At 55.8% G+C, this 19,419-nt stretch overlaps 5 protein-coding genes across 5 annotated transcripts; 2 read left to right on the forward strand and 3 right to left on the reverse strand.

Moving 5' to 3' along the window:
* Positions 1-172: 172 nt before the first annotated feature.
* IE81DRAFT_321323 (hypothetical protein) lies at positions 173-3,462 on the forward strand. Its single transcript, XM_025513306.1, has 7 exons — positions 173-1,248; positions 1,355-2,052; positions 2,126-2,192; positions 2,264-2,600; positions 2,669-2,756; positions 2,836-2,917; positions 2,989-3,462. Exons 1-7 carry the CDS (start codon positions 576-578, stop codon positions 3,237-3,239), a joined length of 2,196 nt encoding a protein of 731 aa, XP_025371589.1. The 5' UTR covers positions 173-575; the 3' UTR covers positions 3,240-3,462.
* On the reverse strand, positions 3,398-7,645 carry IE81DRAFT_19752 (hypothetical protein). Its single transcript, XM_025510850.1, has 2 exons — positions 6,463-7,645; positions 3,398-6,384 (listed from the first exon to the last, which is right to left on the reverse strand). The coding sequence occupies exons 1-2, from the start codon at positions 7,453-7,455 to the stop codon at positions 3,490-3,492; spliced, it is 3,888 nt and encodes a 1,295-aa protein (XP_025371590.1). The 5' UTR covers positions 7,456-7,645; the 3' UTR covers positions 3,398-3,489.
* Positions 7,646-8,972: 1,327 nt separating this feature from the next.
* Positions 8,973-9,743, forward strand: IE81DRAFT_19814 (hypothetical protein). Its single transcript, XM_025510858.1, has one exon. The coding sequence runs from the start codon at positions 9,081-9,083 to the stop codon at positions 9,630-9,632; it is 552 nt and encodes a 183-aa protein (XP_025371591.1). The 5' UTR covers positions 8,973-9,080; the 3' UTR covers positions 9,633-9,743.
* Positions 9,744-10,714: 971 nt separating this feature from the next.
* IE81DRAFT_19822 (glycoside hydrolase/deacetylase) lies at positions 10,715-12,906 on the reverse strand. Its single transcript, XM_025510860.1, has 3 exons — positions 12,521-12,906; positions 12,081-12,428; positions 10,715-12,002 (listed from the first exon to the last, which is right to left on the reverse strand). Exons 2-3 carry the CDS (start codon positions 12,415-12,417, stop codon positions 10,957-10,959), a joined length of 1,383 nt encoding a protein of 460 aa, XP_025371592.1. The 5' UTR covers positions 12,418-12,428; positions 12,521-12,906; the 3' UTR covers positions 10,715-10,956.
* A 1,515-nt stretch (positions 12,907-14,421) lies between these two features.
* Positions 14,422-19,377, reverse strand: IE81DRAFT_345662 (hypothetical protein; the record flags this gene model as incomplete). Its single annotated transcript, XM_025515940.1, has 9 exons — positions 14,422-16,152; positions 16,213-16,344; positions 16,420-16,518; positions 16,596-16,667; positions 16,730-16,861; positions 16,930-17,411; positions 17,494-17,692; positions 17,759-17,974; positions 18,049-19,377. The coding sequence occupies 9 exons, from the start codon at positions 19,375-19,377 to the stop codon at positions 14,422-14,424; spliced, it is 4,392 nt and encodes a 1,463-aa protein (XP_025371593.1).
* Positions 19,378-19,419: the final 42 nt, after the last annotated feature.

Genomic DNA, 19,419 nt, shown 5'->3' on the forward strand with positions numbered 1-19,419 from the left:
TCAGAATGAGGCGAGCACACATGCACCATCTGAGCGCGCTTTGATGCTGCGCCCACCTGCAGCGCAGCAAAACTTGATCGTCCGCGCGCGGGCGCGGGCACGGGACGTGCCCCGCCATCGCGTGCTGCTATAGGTTAAGGATGTCACGATGATTCAAGATTCACATTGTGTGCATGTAGAGAGGGAGACCTATGTAGCTATGCCCGTGTATAGCTGCCAACCAACAAGCAGCTAGAAGACTCGTGACCGTGTGAAGAAGCGATGTGTCCACATCTTGCTACTTCAACATCCTTGACACTCTTCACTCGACTCGGTGCACCGGCCGCTGATCCCCCATCCACCTCCTACAGCATTCACAATCACAAAGGCAAGGACTGCATCAAGATTATCGGGCATCTCTGAAGGAGGAAGAGCTGGCGGCCAAATTATCTGTTTTCTGGGCACTGCCTTATTCTCTTTTGGCTTAGCGAGGCTACCTAACGCAACTTTCACAAGCTCTGGGAAGCGTAGACTCCGGAAAAGGTCCGCATACAAGGCATCTGCCGGTGTATTGACTGGACCAAGCTGCGCTCGCCATGTCAAGCGATCCAGTCGCTTCCGCCATAGCTGAGCAGTCCATCCCTCACGAAGCCTCCGCCACACGTTCTGAACCCATATCTCATCACGCAGCAGCCGAAGAGGTCAAGCGCGCTGCAGCCACCGAAGGCAGCGATGTTGGTGATGACGACGATGATGATGAAGAAGACGGGCCGGTGATATTCGACGAAGAAGATACTTTACCAGGTTTCGCCAGCCGAGAGGCTTTGGCTGGACCTAGCAAAGCATCCTCTGGTATCCCTGCCAGTCCTGCTGGCACTTCTTACAGCCACACAGGCAGCGTGCTAGGCACGCTCGCATCAGCCAGGGTGTCCCGAGCCAGTCTCGAATCCGTAGGCTTCAACTACTCTCAGCATCTCCTGCCCTTGTCTCTGTCGGGCAGCGGCGAGGATGATTCGTACGACTACGATTACGAAGAGGAAGAGGAAGAAGATGAAAGACTAGGACTTGCTGATAGGCCGGGCAATGCCGGCGGCGATGAAGAGTCTTGGGCAGCACGCGGCAACCGCAGGAGGGGCAGCAGGGAGTACGGAGAGAGGGAAGGCGTCAGGATACTACCTGCTCCCGGGCGGAGGAGGAGGCGAAGAATGGCAGCTGGCGCCCCTGGCAGTCCTATCAGGCCCGATCAGAGGCGCATGGGCCTCGTTGATGGTGAGTCCAGCTGTCGCTCTACGCGTCACCTTGAGACGTGCCCGGAAAGGCCCCGAGCAGACTGACGCCCCTGTACGACTTGGGCTATTCGTGGCATCTTCCCCAGGCATTGCTCTCACTGTCGGCTTGCAAATCGGGTCAGGCATCTTTAGTTCTCCTGGCGTAATCACGCTCAACACTGGCAGCATAGGGGCAAGTTTGGTAGTGTGGCTTGTCAGTGGCGTGCTAGCATGGACCGGAGCCTCGTCATTCGCCGAGCTAGGGGCAGCCATTCCCCTCAACGGCGGCGCGCAGGCCTATCTGAATTATTCTTTTGGACCTCTTTCGGCATATCTATTCGCCTGGACTTCCATCGTTGCTCTCAAATCCGGGTCTGGAGCCATCATAGCTACGATCTTTGGCGAATACGTGGCTCGCGTACTCTTCCACACGACGTCGTCTGCTGCTGGCGACCCACACGAGCAAGGCTTGGATGGTATCCCTGGTTGGAGCATCAAACTTTCTGCTTGCATCGTTGTGGTGCTTATCAGTGGCCTACAGGCTCTGAGCAGCAAGTTGGGAACGCGTGCGCAGGTAGCAACGACCGCCGTCAAGCTGGCCGCTCTAGTCGCTGTGCCCATTCTGGCCATAGTACAAGCGAGCCGAGGTAAGACACCGGAGCCTTCAAGACAAGCTATGAGGAGCTTCTCTGCGCTCTTCGAAGGCAGCTCCACTAGTCCTAGCAACTACGCGCTTGCCCTGTACTCTGGGCTATGGGCTTTTGACGGATGGGATCAAAGCACCATCATCGCGGGAGAGATCAAAGTGAGCACGATCAGTCGCACGCGAGAAGGTCTCCCTGGAAGTGATGCTCAGCTGACGTCGCATGCACCCTCAGAATGTCACCCGGAATCTGCCACGCGTCATTCACTCGAGCTTGGGTATAGTGCTGGCCATCTTCATGAGTGAGTGTCGTTGCGCGTGGTGTGCCTCGGGCGTTTTCAACAAACTCAATTACCTCGGCACTTCACCGCAGCCACGGTCTTATCCTACTTCCTTGTGCTTCCTCCGGCTCTTGTGAAGCAAACAAACACTGTAGCACTAGATTTTGGCTCAGCCATCTTCGGAACAGCAGGCGGAGTGGTTTTCGCCTGCTTGGTTGCTTTTTCCTGTCTTGGCGCGCTCAATGGACAATTCTACACATCTGGTCGATTCGTCTTCACTGCTGGAAAGGAAGGATACTTGCCAAAGGTTTTTGGAAGGATCAACACGAGGACCAGAACGCCGATCTGGGCCATTGTGCTCCAAGCCAGCCTCGTCCTCCTCTTCATCCTGTTTGGTAGCGGATTTGCATCGCTCGTCAATTTCTACGGGTAGGTTCACCAGTCATCGCTAGCACGCTTTATCTTGACCCGCTTGCTGAAGCGCAACACACCCGCAGTGTATGCTCGTGGTCTGGCTATTTCTTCACTGTGCTGGGTCTTCTTGTGCTGAGGATCAAGGAGCCAAATTTGGAGAGGCCTTATCGAGTAAGTCCTTGCGGAGCGGGTTTGCCTAGTTTTGGCCCTCTTGTCTGAATCGCGTCGATTTCTTCCTCGCATTCTCAAGACGTGGCTCGTCACGCCAATCATTTTCTCTGCAGTTGCCCTTTTCTTGCTCATCATGCCCATCTTCTCCTCCCCGCTGGAAGGTGAGCAACGATCGGCCAAGACCGGCTGGCTCTCTGTGGCCGCAGCTGACGTGCATCCCTTCTCTCTGCAGCTATCGCCGCTTTTGGGTTCATCCTGGCAGGTGTGCCCATGTACTACCTCACGCAAAAACGAGTGCTGTCAGGCCTCTTCTCCAGGCAGGCGGAGAGGGATACTAGCGCATCACTGGCTTCTGCTCAGCAAGACCGCTCTTCCGTCGACGAGTATCGAGCGTCCAAGGAAGACAGGACATCAGCAGACGACGACGATGAAGAAGCCATGGAAATGCTTCCACGCGACTCGCGCCATGATCCGGAGCGGTGACTGCCCGGGGAAGGGGGGGTGGGGGGCGTGCGAAAGTGCCTCGCAGGGCTGCAAATATCTGGCTTGAGTCCTGTCATGTGGGCGGTGCTATCTGCTAAGAGCATTGCAGCTCTACGACGATCCTCACGCGTGATGCATTGCCAAAATTGTCCATTGCATTCCAAAGCAGGGTGATGTAGAGCGAAAGATGAAAGTTACAAATGCAATCGGATACGGCGAGGGACAACGAGAGCAGACGGAGCGACCGGCATCATGAGCCGCCCCACTCGTAGCTCTCGGTGACAAGATCGATGTAGGGTGCTGTCCCGCCTCGAATGCCACTCGGATCGATCTGCCTCGACACGATGGAGCGCAGAAGACTAGAAAGACTTCCAGGTCCGCAGCTGGTCACCAAAAGGCTCTGGACGCTTCGTGATTGACTTCCGTAGCCCGTGCCTCGCGCTGAGACGAGTTTCTCGGACTCCTCGCGGACAATCGCATCTAGGCGAGGGTGACCTGGTCGCGCTAATTCGGCTACCGCCCTCATGTCAGCGTCCTCGAGAGGGTCCAGGTCGATCGGCGCGTCGAAGCTAGCAGTGCCGGGCGGCACCATGCCGTGCTCCAAATCCACACCTGCGCCACCGGCAGGGCCCTGCGCAGTGGCGATGAGATTTGTGGTGCTCGCCATGGGCGTGACCAGCATGCTGCTTCGATAAGAGCTCAGGCCAGGTCGACTTTGAGGGAAGAGATTGGGGGATGGAGGTGCTGAAGGCGTGAGTGCGCCAGATGGAGTGAGCGTGCCGGGCGTAAGCTTTCCGTCGCCACTCGTCATATACGAGGGTCCATGCGGTAGGAGGTGATGACTGCTTGGAGTCGATTCGGGTTGGCGCCGTTCCTGAACTGCGGGCTTCGAATCTTCAGTCTCGCTGTCCTGGCCATACAGCGCTCTTTGGCTATTTTCAGTGATATCAGCAGCCCAGACGTCGGGACTCTGCTTGGCTTTTCGTCCAGCTTTGCGCACAGACTGCTTCCTGGTATTGGCTCGTCGCAACTTGCCTTCCTTGTGCAGACGCTCGTTGAGCCGAACCTCTGTAGCAGAGGGCGCGCTGAAATCCTCGCCGTCAAATTGCGTCAAGTCGTAGGCAGACACGTCGTACTCCTCCCCTTGACCTGCAGAGGCTTCGGTGAATCGATTGTATCCAGGAGCATCTGGCATGCCATCACCATAAGCCGAAGCGCTTCCGTTATTCATCCGATGACGGACGTCCGACTGTGTACCGTAAGCACTGCCGTCACCGAGGATGCCAGCAGTCGGACCTCTTGCTGCGGGTCGCCTGGTGGAGGGCGTCTCGAGGTTGTTAAGATGGGTGACGTAGAGGTCGATGCGCAAATAAGCTGGATCCACAAGCTCGATGCACCTTCTGAGCGCGGAGGCAATCCACTGCAGATGACTGAACTCGCGTAGCATCCACACGAAGCGTACTCTAGTCAGTGGCATGCTATCCTTGGAAGTTCCAGCGCTCGCCATTCTGGCGCAGAGATGCTCCAGAACGGACATGCCGAACGAGACGCCGCTGCCTCCGCAGATGATGAGCACAGTGCCATTTTCCTCCCAGTTGACTCTAGCAGAAGAGCCGTAGGGACCATCTACGAGCGCGCGGATGTGTACTCCAGCGGTCGCTTTGTGAGCGGCAGCACCGGCCTCGATGAGCTGCGCTTCTCTCTGCGCGCAAACGTGATCCCACAAGTGTCGTGTGAAGCCGTGCCGCGCTCGTAACAGCAGCACGATTGTCCGCTCTTCGCCAGGCGCGTGAGTTAGACCAGCGCCTGCACCTGCGTCATACGCTGAAGCAATGGTGAAAGGATGACTTTCCCACCATCGCACACCCGGCACATTAAGATTGACGTATTGTCCCGGCCTCCACCACATTCTGTTCGGTGTTCGCAAGGTCATTCGGACAGTCTTTCCTGGCAGCAGCTGAGCAAAAGCGAAGCCTGGCTTGATCACTGCAGCTACGTCAGCGGCGATCGCTGGCCTTGCTGATCGCTTCAAGAGTGGACGTGATGCGGGGTTTGGGTGAGTGGCCTGCGCAGCGGCGCCGCGAGAGTCGTGAGAGAAGTGCGAGTGGGAAGCTTGCATTGGAGTCGCGCTCCACTGCGCGGCAGGACCTTGCCTTGCGTTCGCGACGTTCTCGACGTTCGCAGGCGGGTCTATCCCTTCCTGCTTGTACATGTCAGCACTGCTCAGAGGACGTGCGTTGCGTGGTGCGAACGGAGGGCGATAGTGCTGGTTGACGAGGTGACCATCCGACAGTTGCACCCCTCGTTCTTTCGGCGTCACGTCCCCTTGCAGCGTCTGACGGCGTGAGGCGTCAGTGTCAGCATCGGAGTAGTCATCAACGACGTCTGACACTGGGTCGTACTGCGCGCTGTCAGGCGTCTGACGCTTGAGCTGAGTTGGAAGATACTCCGTGATTACGCCCCGACTGCCGCGATTGGTTTCATTCCAATGCCCATGCCCATATCCAGAAGCCTCGCTACTCGAGCTGCCATTGCGGTCACCGATTGGCTTTCCTGGTGCCTCGCTACCCACGAAAGTCGAAACGGTGGCTGCTGAGAACCGACGACGGGGATCGATGCCGGCAGACCCGTTGTGGCGAACTCGATGTCCATGCCCATCAGTAGTAGAGCCCTCCGACCTCGGGGCAATCGATCGGGAGTACGAATCGATTTTGTTGGCGGACGAGTCAGACTCATAACCCCAAAGGCTACCCAGCGAGCTGAACTGTTGGCGCTGTGTAGCCGGCTGGCCGCCAATATGCCAGCTCTTCTCCTCGTGTGGTTTATCGCCAGTGGGGAAGGGCGATTGCGGCCACCCAGCGGAAGTAGGCGTCGTCGGCATGCGGTCCGCTTGCAGAGGCCTCGGCTTTCTGCCACTGAAGCCCAGCCCATTTGTCCAAGCGGTCTTCAAGGCTCTATATGCGCGCTCCGCCAGCCACCAGGCCAGCGCTGCCCACATCCAAGCCCCAAGTGGAGGGTGATGAAGAGCTGCAGCGATCATCGTGCCAGCTGCGCATACAATATGGCACACGTAGAAAACTTCGTAATAGTCTCGACGCAGGGGCCCCAGACTCAACAAGGTGAGTAGAGTCAAGAAGCCAAATGACTAAATGTGTACGAGAAGACAAGGGCTTCGCTGTCAATATCTATCTCTTGCTACGCCCGGTACACGCATCATGCTCACCACAAAGCCCCATCTGAAACGATTCCATAGAAAGACGAACGCCCACATATCTCCACCAAAAGCGTAGTCGAGCTTCAGCTGTACACTCCAAGTAGCTACGTGCACAGCAGCGAAGAGCCAGACAATTCTTCCACCCCACTTGTGTACGAACGAGAGCCTGTCGAAGGAAAGCCCGCCCAGCAAGCGAGTGCTGAAGATAGCGAAAGGCTGAGCTTTTAGAGCGACGACGACAATGAGTGGCGTAAGGGCATTTGTCATGATGCCAGTCCGACCACCCGCTGTCCACCAAGTCCGATATGGTAGTGTGACTGTGGCGGGGGCAGTTCCGATGTTCTGAAAGGAACCAATGCCCCAAGAGAGATGTCGGCGGTATGGCCCTTGTGATGCTTCTGGGATCCCATCGAGAGCACCCTTACTTCGGGCGAAAAGTGGCGTTCCCGGATCTGTGATGTTAGGGAAAGAGGCGGACATGTCGAATATGCCAGCCGTTGGTCTGATGTAGTCGGCGCCAATGATGGTCAGAAGAATAGGGATGAGGAGCAAAGCACACAGGAAGAGGCATCTCGCAACAGAGGGCAAGATGATCATCCTTCTTCTGGAGGGTGGCCGCATCTGTTGGCTAGGCTCCGGAGCTGGCCACCCTAGCATTCGAGCGGCTGCATTCTGCGTAACTTTCTCCGCCACAGGCCGGGGCCTCGACGACGCCTCCTTCTCGCCAATCTTGATGACTCGATTCCTCACGCCGACCTTTTGCCATAATGCTGCCAAGTATGGGGTGCGTTTGCTTAGGTGCAAGTGATGCAGTGCTGCTCCGAAGATGGCGAAAGCAGCAATGATGAACCACAGCAGGTACATGTATCTCCATGATGGCTTGGAGAGCATGTGGGCATTGAAGTAGCTGGCCAGATACACGCGCTTGTTGTCATCGGGGGAGAAGCAGCCGCCAGAGCAGCTTGCACGCCTCAACATCTCCCCCATCTTCGATAAGCTCATAGAGCTGCGTGTGGGATTCGTAGTTGTGAACAACACCAAGCCCTCCCGCGCCACCCTCCACGTCAATGCCGCCGTCGAGAAATCTCTTCCAGTAGGCTTATCGTGTTATTCGAGGGCGATGGGATGGTGCTGAGACGATGTTAGCAAGCGCGGACCAGCCGTATTGGGTAGAAGGACGCAAAGAGTGAGGGAATCTGCGATTACGAAGGCAAGCACCGAGCCGGGGGAGGATGAAGATCGAAGTTCCAAAGAGTCGCAAGAGTGTACGAGGTTGCCAGGATCGAATCAGCAGTCGATGTTGAAGCGAGCTGGAAATGCTCGTGTGATGCATCAACGCCTGGATGAGGGAAGCGATCGTTGACGGAACGCTGAATCGTGAACTATACCCCGACGCCGAGCCGTGAGTGCGGCAGTCTGATGAGTGTACGATGCTTCCCAGCAGACAGCGATGCGTTGCGTTGCAAATCTTGAGGCGCAGGAATACCGCGTGCTGCACTCAGCCACGGCGTGGCCTGCAGCTGCAGACAGGAGCGCTCGCTTTGGCAGGGCTTGTGCCCATGCAGAGACTTGCACTCTGACGACCGATGCAAGCCAAGTCGCATCTCTCCACACTCATCAGACTGCTGTGTACACTGCGGTAGGTACGAATCTTCGGCAAATCGTGAATGCGGCATGAAGGCACACCAAGATCTTTGCTGAATTTGCTGAAATTAAGACACTATATAAGCGGCTCAATCACGAATTGCTGCTTGCGTATATACGCTGACCCTTGCCTGCTGAGTATAGTAGTGGTGCTGCCTCTGATTATGTAGCTCGGAGCAGCACTGCCGGGTGCGGTGTCTTTGCGCAGACACCATAACGTGTATTCCTCGTCTCCGCACAGCAATTCAGCCACAATGTGAAACAGCAAGCACACGAGATGCGCGCGCGCGGTGCACCGCGATGTTCAGTCGACGCATCGCGTATGGGTAGTCGTGAGTACGTATAACTCGATCGATGATCAGTAACGAGTATAGCCGATCAGAGTATTTGGCCACATCAACCCATGAGCAAAGCACGCGGCTGCAGCGTCAGTAACAGATCCGTCAAGATGTGCTGCCAGAGCAACGGCGCGCTTGCTGCATATGCTGTGCTGAATTTGCCGAAGTGGCCCGGCCGATCCACCAGGCGCAGCAAATTGATACGTTGCACCCATGCACCCTTAATTTGCAGCTGTGTGTATATGCCTCGATGCTACATCATCCTTACCACGTACGCGCACGCCCGATCGGGCGCGACCAGTCAGCCTAGCCATGCTGTCTGTGTGTGCCGGGTTTGTCGTGGACTTTGTTGTATGGCGTGCGACAGCGCGTAATAATCTTTCACAACAATCGCGAACACATTTGCGATTCGCGGCCATCGGTGCCATTCAAATTGTCGCTTAACAGTCACGAGTACCTTGCATACTTGACTCGACTCGCGACGACTTGATCACTCTGGAGATGAAGCGGGCCGTGCTACCCACACGTGCCTCGCGGGCGATGATGAGCCTCTTTGGAGCCAATAATCTCTTTCGCGCCAATTAAGGTCAGCCTCATGCCAGACTTGTTGCTTGAGCCTCTTCATTCGCTCGCTGTGGAGTGTGGATGGAGACCCATCGATCGTGGATGCGTATCTCCATCTGCGTGGATGCGCTCGAGCTACTGCAGCGACCCTCAACGACACTCAAAGACTTCACATTGTATTTGATTTGGGCGCAATCGCAGACGTCTTACTCGAGACTCGGCTATACAGCACAACGAGTAGTTACGTGTATCTTCTCGCGCCTCATCCATCCACACATCGCAACGACCAAATCTTTGAAGTCAACCTTCACGACCCGCGCGGAGTCGAGAGTTGCCGAACGCCAAGCCCGCTCCTGCGCTGCTGCTGCAGCAGACCGCGCACATATGCCGGCTGGACGGATGCGAAAACGCCGCGCGAGGTTTAGCTCGGACTTCTGCCCGGCCGGCGCCTTTCCACCACAGGCGCAGCAGAAGCGGCGAATGTGCGGTCGGCCGATCGAGCTCCGCAAGGTCAAGCGCGATTTGTATACAGTCGCGAGTCGTGCGGCCCGGTTGAGCGAGCGCTATGTATCCCGCGATGTAGGTACAGGGACAGCTAGGGGTCCCTGCGGAGCGATTCTGTCGACGCGCTGATGACAAGGCTTCGCTTCTCTTTCCGAACCGGAGCCACCTTCGGAGACGAGCAGCTTGTTGCGCACTCACGAGTCGTGATTGCTCTATGGCCACCCAGCCACTTACTACTACTTCTTGCTTTGCTTAACGGTCGCTCCATGCCAGCAACAAGATGCACATTCAGTGACAAAATGGAAGATCTGCAAGCAGGCTGTTCTGTGTGCCTGTGCGCGGATCGAGCTTCATGTCAATTTGCCAAGGAAATCACCAAACACGACTGTGGCTCGTGAATGGAAGAGTAACGGATCGCGGTCCGCCACGGGCATGGAGGGGGTATTGGGGGTGCGCAGATCCGTAGCATACATGAATGTGCTGCTGGTGAAGATTCCCCTCACGGTAGGTGATCGATTGCGAATACATTCAATGAATAATGAATAGACAGACCCATTCAGGACTATTCTAATTGATTTCTACCGGGTAGCGTGTCCCGGTGTCTTGAGAATCGACCAACATGGCCACCAGCGTCGTGCAACGATCGCAGATGACACATCATTGCGATCCCAAGCTCTTCGAGCGATGCTGAGACCCTGCTCCATTTTTGCCGTCTCTGTTCCTCTCGAGTTCTTCCCCGGTGAATATGCCCAATCGGCAACATCCCGAAGCTGAGTGGGAGATGAGACCTTCAAAGCTCTTTGAATGGAAAGATGCGATCGTCGTCAGGATGATAGCAAAGAAAGGCTTGGCTAATGAAGGGCCCGCCGGAGTTTACAGGTGGTGCAAGCTAGTAGTAGGATCAGTCTCGTCCGTCGATCATGCTCTCAAGATTAGAGCAATAGACGCCATCGTGAGTCCGTGCGCCTAGGAGTGCCACGATAAAATCATACAGGCGATGGTGCGTCGAGCGTTACACTCAAGCTACACAACGCAATTCCGCTCCCGATATCGTACGGTCCAAAGGGCATAGCACATTCGAAATTTTGCATTCAATGAATTGTCCTCGCGGCATTTGTGTGCAGGAAAAGGACGAAAGACGAGCGTGTAATGCGCCAGCAAGAGCAGCTGCGCAATGACTATTCCTTAGAAGACAAGGTACATTGCGAGAAGAACAGATATGAAAGGCATGCGATCGGAGGACTTGGGATATTCGGAGGCGCGCTCCATGGTGCTGTGGGAAAGAAGAAGGAGAAATTCTAGTATTTACTTTGAAGACGGGCGCCGCAAGTGCGGTCCGCTCAAGAGGACCCTTTTTTTCGACGCCGAGGGCCTGCTCTCTGTCGTATCGAAGGCTTGGTGCTTGAGCTGCGCGCTTTTGCGTACTCTGATTAGAAGCACTGCTTCCGTCCGATCAGAGTAGGGTGGCTGCACCAAAGAGGACAGCGCCTACAATGGTCATGTGCGCCTTGGAAAGCTCCATGTTCAGGCCAGCTCCGCTACCACTACCGCTTCCCGAAGAGGTGTTCTCGTTGTTGCCGTTGGCTGCAGGGGCCGAGTCAGAAGTGTTGCGATTGGTCTCCACGTAAGAGTCTCCCAAAGGCTTCTTCAAGCAGGTGATGATGGGTACAATGTTCTGCTTGGGGCTCTGGCTCAATGCTTGAGGCAAGACGATCTCGGTGGCGAGCTTGACACTCTGCTCGTACAAGTCATGAGCGAGCACAATGTAGCCGTGGTCGAGGGTTGAAGCGTTTGCAATGATGCCATCAAAGACGGAGACGACTTCACCAGCAGAGACGACACCACTGCCAATCTTCCAATCGTTGGTGTCGTAGTTTCCACCGTTGGCCGAGGTCCAGATGATGGGGGTCAAACCAACGGCCTTGGAAACGCCACGGACACGGTCGTCGATGTCACCGTAAGGAGGACGCATGGTGTTGGGAGTTACACCGGTAATGTCGTGAATGATCTTTTTGGTCCAGAGAAGCTCGAGTGCAATGGCCTCGTTGGTTTGAGTGGTCAGAGAAGTGTGACTCCAGGTGTGGACGGAGAGTTGGTGGCCAGTCATGTACTCGTAAGCAAGCATGTCAGGGCGGGAAAGGGCACGAGAACCGACCACGAAGAATGTAGTCTTCAAGTTGTTCTTCTCGAGGTAGTCCAACAGAAGAGGAGTGTAAGGCGAAGGTCCGTCATCGTAAGAAAGACCCCAAGTGTTCTTGTCTGGGCACTGGACAATGTCTGTGTCACGCGTGCAGCCTCCGCAAGTCCACCAGCAGTTGCCGCTTGCTCCGGCATTAGCCAAATTGGCCTCGTTTCCCGCCTCGCCGCAGCCAGCAGCTCCCTGGTTGAGAGGGACATCCTTGACGCCAGAGAGGTCGATGCCAGCCAGAAGCTCCTCGGAGCCTTGGAAGCTACGAGGAGGAGGAGCATCGAGAGGCGGATAGTTGGCGATCGTCGGGGCTATCGATGCGGAAAATGAAGAAGATCTAGGGTCAGAACCGCGCTTCAAGATAGCGTTTAGCCACCGCGCCTACTCACCAGAGGGGAGGGGAGGTGCACCCGAGATGTAGGTGTTGGTGGCACCCGCCTGGAAGGTGGTCGGCAGCGGGTAGGTGGGCTCTGGCGAGCGAGTGCCCGGCGTCAGGGTGGCGACGATGCTCGAAATACTAGCAGGGAGAGAGCCGGTGAAAGCGGGAGGGCTGGTCACGGCACCGCTGCCAGATCCGCTTCCAGCGGAAGCGGTTGCAGTTGCCGAACTACGGTGGCGACGCGAGCTGCTGCTCTCAGCTTGGCGACGCTCTGGGCGCAAATCGGCAACCGCCACGGGAAGAGCCATGGCAGCTGCCGCAGCGACGAAAAGCGAGGTGCGGACCATCGTGAGGATTACTGTGTGCAGCAAAGCAGATATCGCGATTGTAAGCTCGGCCCTTCGCACGCGTCTCTGCTGCCCGTCCGAAGTACGTCAGCCGAGCACTCACATGGATAAGGTATCTGTGTGGGGAAAAGACTGACTGAGATCGACGCGATGATTTGTTTGACGTGAATGCAAGCAGACTGTCAAGACGTATGCTGCTGAGATCGATAGGCAAGATGTCGTATCCGTAATCTGCTGTCAACAGCGAAGAGAACGATGATCGTCAACAAGACTGCGCAGTGGGATGGGAGTAATGGAACCGTGATGGAAGCAAGAGTGGATGGCGTTGCTGTAAGCACGACACAAAGTCTTCCGGCAAGAGAGGATGGATGGCGATGGGTGAGGATACGGGCACGAGGGCCTGGCAGGCCAACCATGCAGTCGTCTTCACCAGGCTGGGACTCCGCTCGCTGTAGCAGCCCCAAGCTGTAGCACCCGAGCAGCAGCGGAACACGCGCAGAAGAAATTGATTTGTTTCCGCAACACGGGCAGCTTACCTGCCAACGGCCTTGCTGATGATCCGATCCTGATCTTTGATTCTGCCTTGCACTACTACTACGACTGCCCAGATGCCCAAGACGATGCAGGTGCGGCGTTTGAAAGTCAGGGGAAGGGGGCGCAGCACTTTGAATTGTGGGTGGCAGCACCGCGGGTGAGGGAGCGCAGCAGAGAGAGCGGATTCGTCTGCTGCTTAAACGACGGGCGAAGCCTCTCTCCTTCCCTCTGAGACGAGCTGCCCCCCCTGATGCATGGCCCCTTGGAACGCGCCCTTTGTTTGGAAGAGACCAAACCTCAGCCTGCAGGCTAAGACACGCGCGCCCTGCTCATTAGCTCTTATTGTGCATACATGGCTCGCAAGCAGCATCGAGCAGCAGAGGTACACAGTCACTTACAGCGCACGCCACGCCGCACCTGGACAGTATATACGCAAACCGTGGGCGCCAGGACTGCGCGCTCATGCGAGGTTAACAAGGCGCGTCCTGTGCAGATGGACCACCCATCGGGGCATTTGAACCCTCGCGCGCTGGGCTTTGGATCGCGCGTGCAGCTTTGCAGGATGCCAAGAGCGCAAACGCGCGCGCACAGCATTTCCATTCGTGATTGCAGTGAGTCCACCGAAAAGCTCGCGCATGACTTAGCGCTCTCAAGCCCGCGGCCGCGACTGCACAAGTGTATGCTGGAGATGGCAATGCCGGCGCGCAGCTGTCTTTTGGCCTTGGCTATGGAGGGGAATCATGCACGAATCACAGCAAGCAGGCGCGAGGATCCGCTCTCTTTTGCAAGAACCGTTGAGAGGTACAAGCCGCCGGCACAGAGACTGGATTCTGGATCTCAGGCACAATAGTAGTGCTTGGAACAGACGTCGAAAGGCTGGATGAATTTTGTCGGACGACATCTGGAGATGATTTGGCTACTCGATTTCTATATACTCGGGCAGTTCTGCACTCATGACTGTTGCGAAGCCAAGCACCGTGCAGTTCCGAGGCGCTTGCATAGCCACACATTTGATTTCGAGCGCGACATCGCCACGTGGCGCTCCCGCTTAGCCGTGCCATATCCTTACTCAAGACTCTTCCAGCGCGCTCAGCAGCCACTCCTGCTGCTGACTTGGTCGGGCAATGTGGCGGAATCGATCGATTGATGAAGCACCAGAGGGGACGTATGTTTGTGTTACAGAATCTTGAAGGTACGGGGACAATAGAGAGGTGTGCAGCTTCGCCTAGAACCGGGACTAGGGGCGGGTCATGTGCATCGAAGCTCGCTAGGTTGAGGAAAATACGAGTGAGGAGACGGGACCAGGCAGGATCGGGCTGCGGAGAGGTGCGCGCAGAGATGAAGATGCAGAATGGTGTTGTTCGCAAAGTGGGGCGAAGTCGTGCTACAAGAGGCGGCCAAATTGAAGACAAAAGGAACTGATGGGAGCCTGAGTAGGAAAGGACACCCATCAATAGTGCGACGTCGATTCTACTGGGGTCTTGATCTCGGCCCACCCTTCTTGGCAGACAAGAGGGAATGCAGGGTACTGATCAACTCTACTCTTCGAATGGGCTTGGAGACGTAAGCGCTCATACCTGCCTGCAGGCACTTCTCCTTGTCGCCAAGCATGGCGTGCGCTGTGAGGGCAACGATGGGGACCCTGTCATCGGTGGGCAGGGTGCTCTCGAATTCTCTAATCGCAATTGTAGCTTCAATGCCTCCCATGACCGGCATAGAGACGTCCATTAAGATCACGTCGTACTTCCTCTTCTTGACCGCCATGACTGCCAATTGGCCGTTGTCTACCACATCCACCTTGTGGCCTTGATTTTGCAGGATTTTGCAGGCCAGCTTCTGGTTGACGACGTTATCTTCCGCCAGAAGTATGTCATAAGACACCTCGTTGTTGCCCTCTGATGGGGCTGCTGCACTGCTCTCGAGCGATGGCAGTAGGGTTGCGAACAGGTCGGCGAGTGTGATGGGCGTGTTGGTGTAGGACGAGATGCCGTGGTCGAGACAATAGGTGAGGTTCAGAGTGAGTGCCGAAGGAGAGACCAAGTTGATCGGGATGTATCTGAGATGCTCGACAGTTCGCAAATCTTCGATGACGCTGAGTGAGTCGGCAATGATGGCATCGATGCGTGGCATGTTGCGTTTACGCTGAGCCGCTTCTTCAACGCTATGTGCAGTGAACACCTTGAGCCCAAGCTCCTCCAGCATACCTTGGACACCCGTCCGGTCATGCAAGGTGTCAAGGTAGAAAATGTTCCGGCCCACGTACGGATGCATCTTTTCGTTGACCTGCTCGCCATCCACACGGTCCAGCTCGACGAGCATGGTGAAGAAAAAGTCGGAACCTCTGCCGTAATTTGACCTCACCCAAAGGTCACCGCCCATGAGGTTGACCAATCTGCGCGAAATAGACAGGCCCAGGCCTGTGCCACCATACTTTCTGGTCGTAGAGCCGTCAGCTTGACAGAAGGTGTCGAAAATGACGTCAAGCTTGTCCTGCTTGATACCGATACCAGAGTCGGAAGCGCAGAATTCCAGGAGCGCCGAACTTGGCGAAAGCATCTTGGCCAGCGTACACTTGAGCGCTACCCGTCCGCCGGCATCAGTGAACTTAATGGCGTTACCAATCAGATTGGTGATGATTTGCTTGAGGCGAAGCGCGTCACCAATGAGGGGGTCAGGCACCTCGGATGCCACTTCGTACATCAGATTGAGCTTCTTCTGGGTCGCTCGGACCGACAACGTCTTGAGGACGCTGAAGACGATGCTTCGCAGAGAGAAGGGAATCTCTTCAACATTCATCCGACCCGCTTCGATCTTGGAAATGTCGAGGATATCGTCGATGATGGCAAGCAAGTTGCCTGCCAGCGTTGAGACGGTCACAAGATTCTCGCGTTGACTTCTAGATAACTCCGTCTCGAGTGTGAGAGCAGTCATGCCGATGATCCCGTTCATCGGTGTCCTGATCTCGTGCGACATGTTTGCCAAAAATTCGGACTTGCTGCGATTCGCCAGCTCGGCTGCTTCTCTGGCGGCGGTATTCTTCTGAATAGAATCGCGCAGACTGTAGACCATCTGATTGATCTTAGTCTTGAGCGAATCCATTTCTCCGGAGGCTTCGACAGTGACGAATCTGGTAAAGTCTCCATCCGTTGCAGCTGCGGTGATTTGTGCGAACGCACGCACTTGCGACGTGAGGTTGTTCGCCTAAAAAGATAAGAGCAAGTCAGCGCTGATTCCGCACAAAGTTGGCGATCATTCACTTACCATAATGTTGACGTTGTCCGTGATTTCAGCCCACTTGCCCTTGATATCTTTCTTTTGTGCTTGTACACCCAGTTTGCCCTCGGTTCCTACCTCTCGTGCCACCCGGGTCACTTCTGAAGCAAAGAACGACAGCTGTGGAGGGGCAGTGATCAAAGGTCAGCGCCTGCTCTTCGACAAGCCTCGGCACACTCATGCCGTGAGACTGACTTGGTCAATCATGTTGTTGATGGTGTTGACCAGGTCGAGAATCTCTCCCGATACGGAAATGGTGACCTTTTGGGTGAGATCGCCTCGAGCGACAGCGGTCTGCGAAAGGGCATCGCAAAGTTGTGAGTTGAGTTCGGAGGGCGCTGGCATCACGCTCAGTGTGCAACTCGACTTACTGTAGCGTGGGCGATAGTTCGCACCTGCAGCGTGAGATTCGCCGCCATCGTGTTGACAGAGTCTGTCAAGTCCTACAGGAGGCAACCACTTGAGCGTCAGCTGGGGCAGGCACACGTGCCTCAGACATACCCACTTTCCATGTTCCGCCAACGCCGAGCACAGTGGCTCTACCACCCAGCTTGCCTTCGGTTCCGACTTCCTTTGCCACACGAGTAACCTCTGTGGAGAACGTTCGAAGTGACTCGACCATATTGTTGACAGTAAGCTGTAGAAGGTAATGACGTTTCAGTTCGGACACCTTCAATCGACAGAAGGCGCTGTCTGTGGACATACTTTGAGGTCGAGGAACTCTCCTCTGACTTCCACATTGATCGTCTTGCTAAGGTCGCCGCGGGCGACAGCTGTAGTGACGGTGGCGATTGATCGTACCTGCGTCGTCAAGTTGCTGGCCATCATGTTGACTCTTTCGGTGAGAATTTGCCATTGTCCTTTCACATCGTCCACATTGGCCTGACCCCCAAGTCTACCTTCTGTGCCGACCTCGACAGATACTCTGATGATCTCATCAGAAAGCGTCTTGAGTTGCCTGACCATGTTGTTGACTGTCATCTTGAGATCCAGAATCTCTCCCTTGACATCCACAGTGATGAACTCGGTGAGCACACCTTCGGCGACACATTTAGTAACGCGAGCGATCTCTCGAACTTGACTCGTGAGGTTGTCTGCCATCTTATTGACAGTCTCTGTCAGGTCCTTCCAGGTGCCTTCAACGTTCGGAACATGAGCTTGGCCTCCAAGCTTGCCGTACGTTCCGACTACAATGTGGGAGTCAGGCAGCAGGCGTCAGTGATTGAGAACGCGTAGGAATGCTTTGGCAGGCTACGGGGCTAGCCTCACCTTCCATCGACATGCGGACCACCTCGCTAGCGAACACCCGGAGCTGGCCAACCATCGAGTTGACAGTGTCTTTGAGCTGGGCCATTTCACCCTCAGCCTCGATATCAATGACCTTGGTCAGGTCACCCTTGGCGACGGCAGTGGTGACCATACCAATGGATCTGACTTGTTCGGTAAGATTGGAGCACATGCGGTTTACCTGGTCGGGCACGAGTCGCATGCTTCAGCAACTAGCTAGGAGACACCTCTTCTTAAAACTACTTACATTGACGGTCAATTCCTTCCAGACTCCTTGCACGCCTGGCACATGCGCTTGTCCACCCAGCTGGCCACGACTGCCTACTTCTCTGGACACGCGGGTTACCTCGTTGGCAAAATGCCTCAGTTGATCGACCATCACATTGATCGTCACCTTCAGCTCCAAGATCTCGCCATCTGCCTCTACTTCGATCTGCTTCGAAAGATCTCCTCGTGCAACAGCCTGACAATGGATTGGCGGTTGGAAGGGTCAATATCCTGAGCTGGGATACTGACCAGTCTGCGGATCATGCTCACCTTAGTGACTGAGGCGACACCTCGGACTTGAGTGGTAAGGTTCTCGGCAAGTCGATTGACGACGTCCTTGAGCTCCTTCCAGCGACCCTCCACGCCTTCTACTTCCACCTGCCCACCAAGCTTGCCTTGGGTGCCCACTTCGAGGGAGACGCGAGTGACCTCAGCAGCAAAGGTGGATAGTCGATCCACCATCTGATTGATGATGTCCTTTAGCTCTACCATCACATGGCCCTGCACGGGCACGGTGATATGCTGAGAAAGGTCTCCAAAGGCAACCGCTTTGCACACTCTGGCAATGTCCTGAACTTGCGCTTTCAACAGTCGAAGCTCTTCCTGCGCGCTCAGACCACTCTCGTCGCTGTACTTTTCGAAAGCTCCAACTGCATTTTCCGGCGCATCAGCTGTGCCTCTGGCTGGCGTGAGGAGCACCGGTCCATCGCGACCCATGCCCAGGGGGTAGGAGAGGGGGTACGTCGAAGATTGAGGGTGAGCGCCGGACAGCGGGTAAGGAAAGCCAGGCAAAATCGAGGACTTGGCCTCCGTTCGAGTCTCGTTGGGCGAAGAAGCAGCTGAAGCAGCAGCTGGTAGCGAAGAAGCGTGGGGCGACAACACATCACCCGCTGAGCGCTGCACCGACGCGAGACCGGCATGCTGCGTTGCAAAGATTGGCAGCGGACTTGCATGGCCAGACACTGCGCCTGTAAGTGCTCCCGCAGAGCTCACACCCGAAGCTGCTGCCTGCTTGAGCAGTACATCTTCCAGATCTTCCTCTGCTTTCCAAAGCCTCTCCACTAGACGACCCAGGTTCGACTCGATCTGCTGAGTGCGCGAGTCTCCGTCATCAAAGTGAAAGCGCGGGAGCGGTAAAGAGACAACACCTTCACTGTGGTCTTGCAAGTCCGGCCCTTGTGCTCTGTGCAGCCCATTGCTAGGCCCTGATGCTCCGAGCAAGGAAGCTCTTTTAGCCGAAGGTGAGCCATGCCCAAGCGCGGTTTCGTACTCGCTTCCGACACTTGCACCATCCTCTGATTCCCCAAGTTCTTCGGCAGCTTGACCTGGAGCATTGGCAACATCATCCTGTTCCGGCGGCGTCGAGACCGCGGGCGAGATCCTCGTCAGTCCCGCATCTTGCAGCCTTCTGAGCGCCACGGGTGGCTTGGTGTTGACTAGAGATTGGGTGATGAGGAGTAGATGGTCCACAAAGTTGTCCGGTAAGTGACCCAAGTCTGGTAGAGGAGACGAAGTGGTGCGCGACATGCTTGAAGCGCTTCTTTGAGGACCTGAAGAGCCTACGCCCACATTGGAGGGCATGGACACTGCGGCTGCCATGGCGCCTCGAGCTGAGCGTTGGAGGAGCTACGATCAGCAGGA

The sequence above is a fragment of the Ceraceosorus guamensis genome (genome assembly GCF_003144195.1).
Source record: "Ceraceosorus guamensis strain MCA 4658 unplaced genomic scaffold IE81scaffold_11, whole genome shotgun sequence".
In the NCBI taxonomy this organism is placed as follows: Eukaryota; Fungi; Basidiomycota; class Exobasidiomycetes; order Ceraceosorales; family Ceraceosoraceae; genus Ceraceosorus; species Ceraceosorus guamensis.

Excerpts from the sequence above, each read along its gene's own strand:
- IE81DRAFT_321323 (XM_025513306.1), top strand. The coding sequence starts at position 576 with ATGTCAAGCGATCCAGTCGCTTCCGCCATAGCTGAGCAGTCCATCCCT. Across the intron at positions 2,193-2,263 it reads AGTGCTGGCCATCTTCATGA|CCACGGTCTTATCCTACTTC; the intron begins GTGAGTGTCGTT and ends ACTTCACCGCAG. Across the intron at positions 2,757-2,835 it reads ATTTGGAGAGGCCTTATCGA|ACGTGGCTCGTCACGCCAAT; the intron begins GTAAGTCCTTGC and ends CGCATTCTCAAG.
- IE81DRAFT_19752 (XM_025510850.1), bottom strand. The coding sequence starts at position 7,455 with ATGAGCTTATCGAAGATGGGGGAGATGTTGAGGCGTGCAAGCTGCTCT. Across the intron at positions 6,385-6,462 it reads GTTTCAGATGGGGCTTTGTG|TCATTTGGCTTCTTGACTCT; the intron begins GTGAGCATGATG and ends GTACACATTTAG.
- IE81DRAFT_19814 (XM_025510858.1), top strand. The coding sequence starts at position 9,081 with ATGGAGACCCATCGATCGTGGATGCGTATCTCCATCTGCGTGGATGCG.
- IE81DRAFT_19822 (XM_025510860.1), bottom strand. The coding sequence starts at position 12,417 with ATGGTCCGCACCTCGCTTTTCGTCGCTGCGGCAGCTGCCATGGCTCTT. Across the intron at positions 12,003-12,080 it reads TGCACCTCCCCTCCCCTCTG|CCCCGACGATCGCCAACTAT; the intron begins GTGAGTAGGCGC and ends CCGCATCGATAG.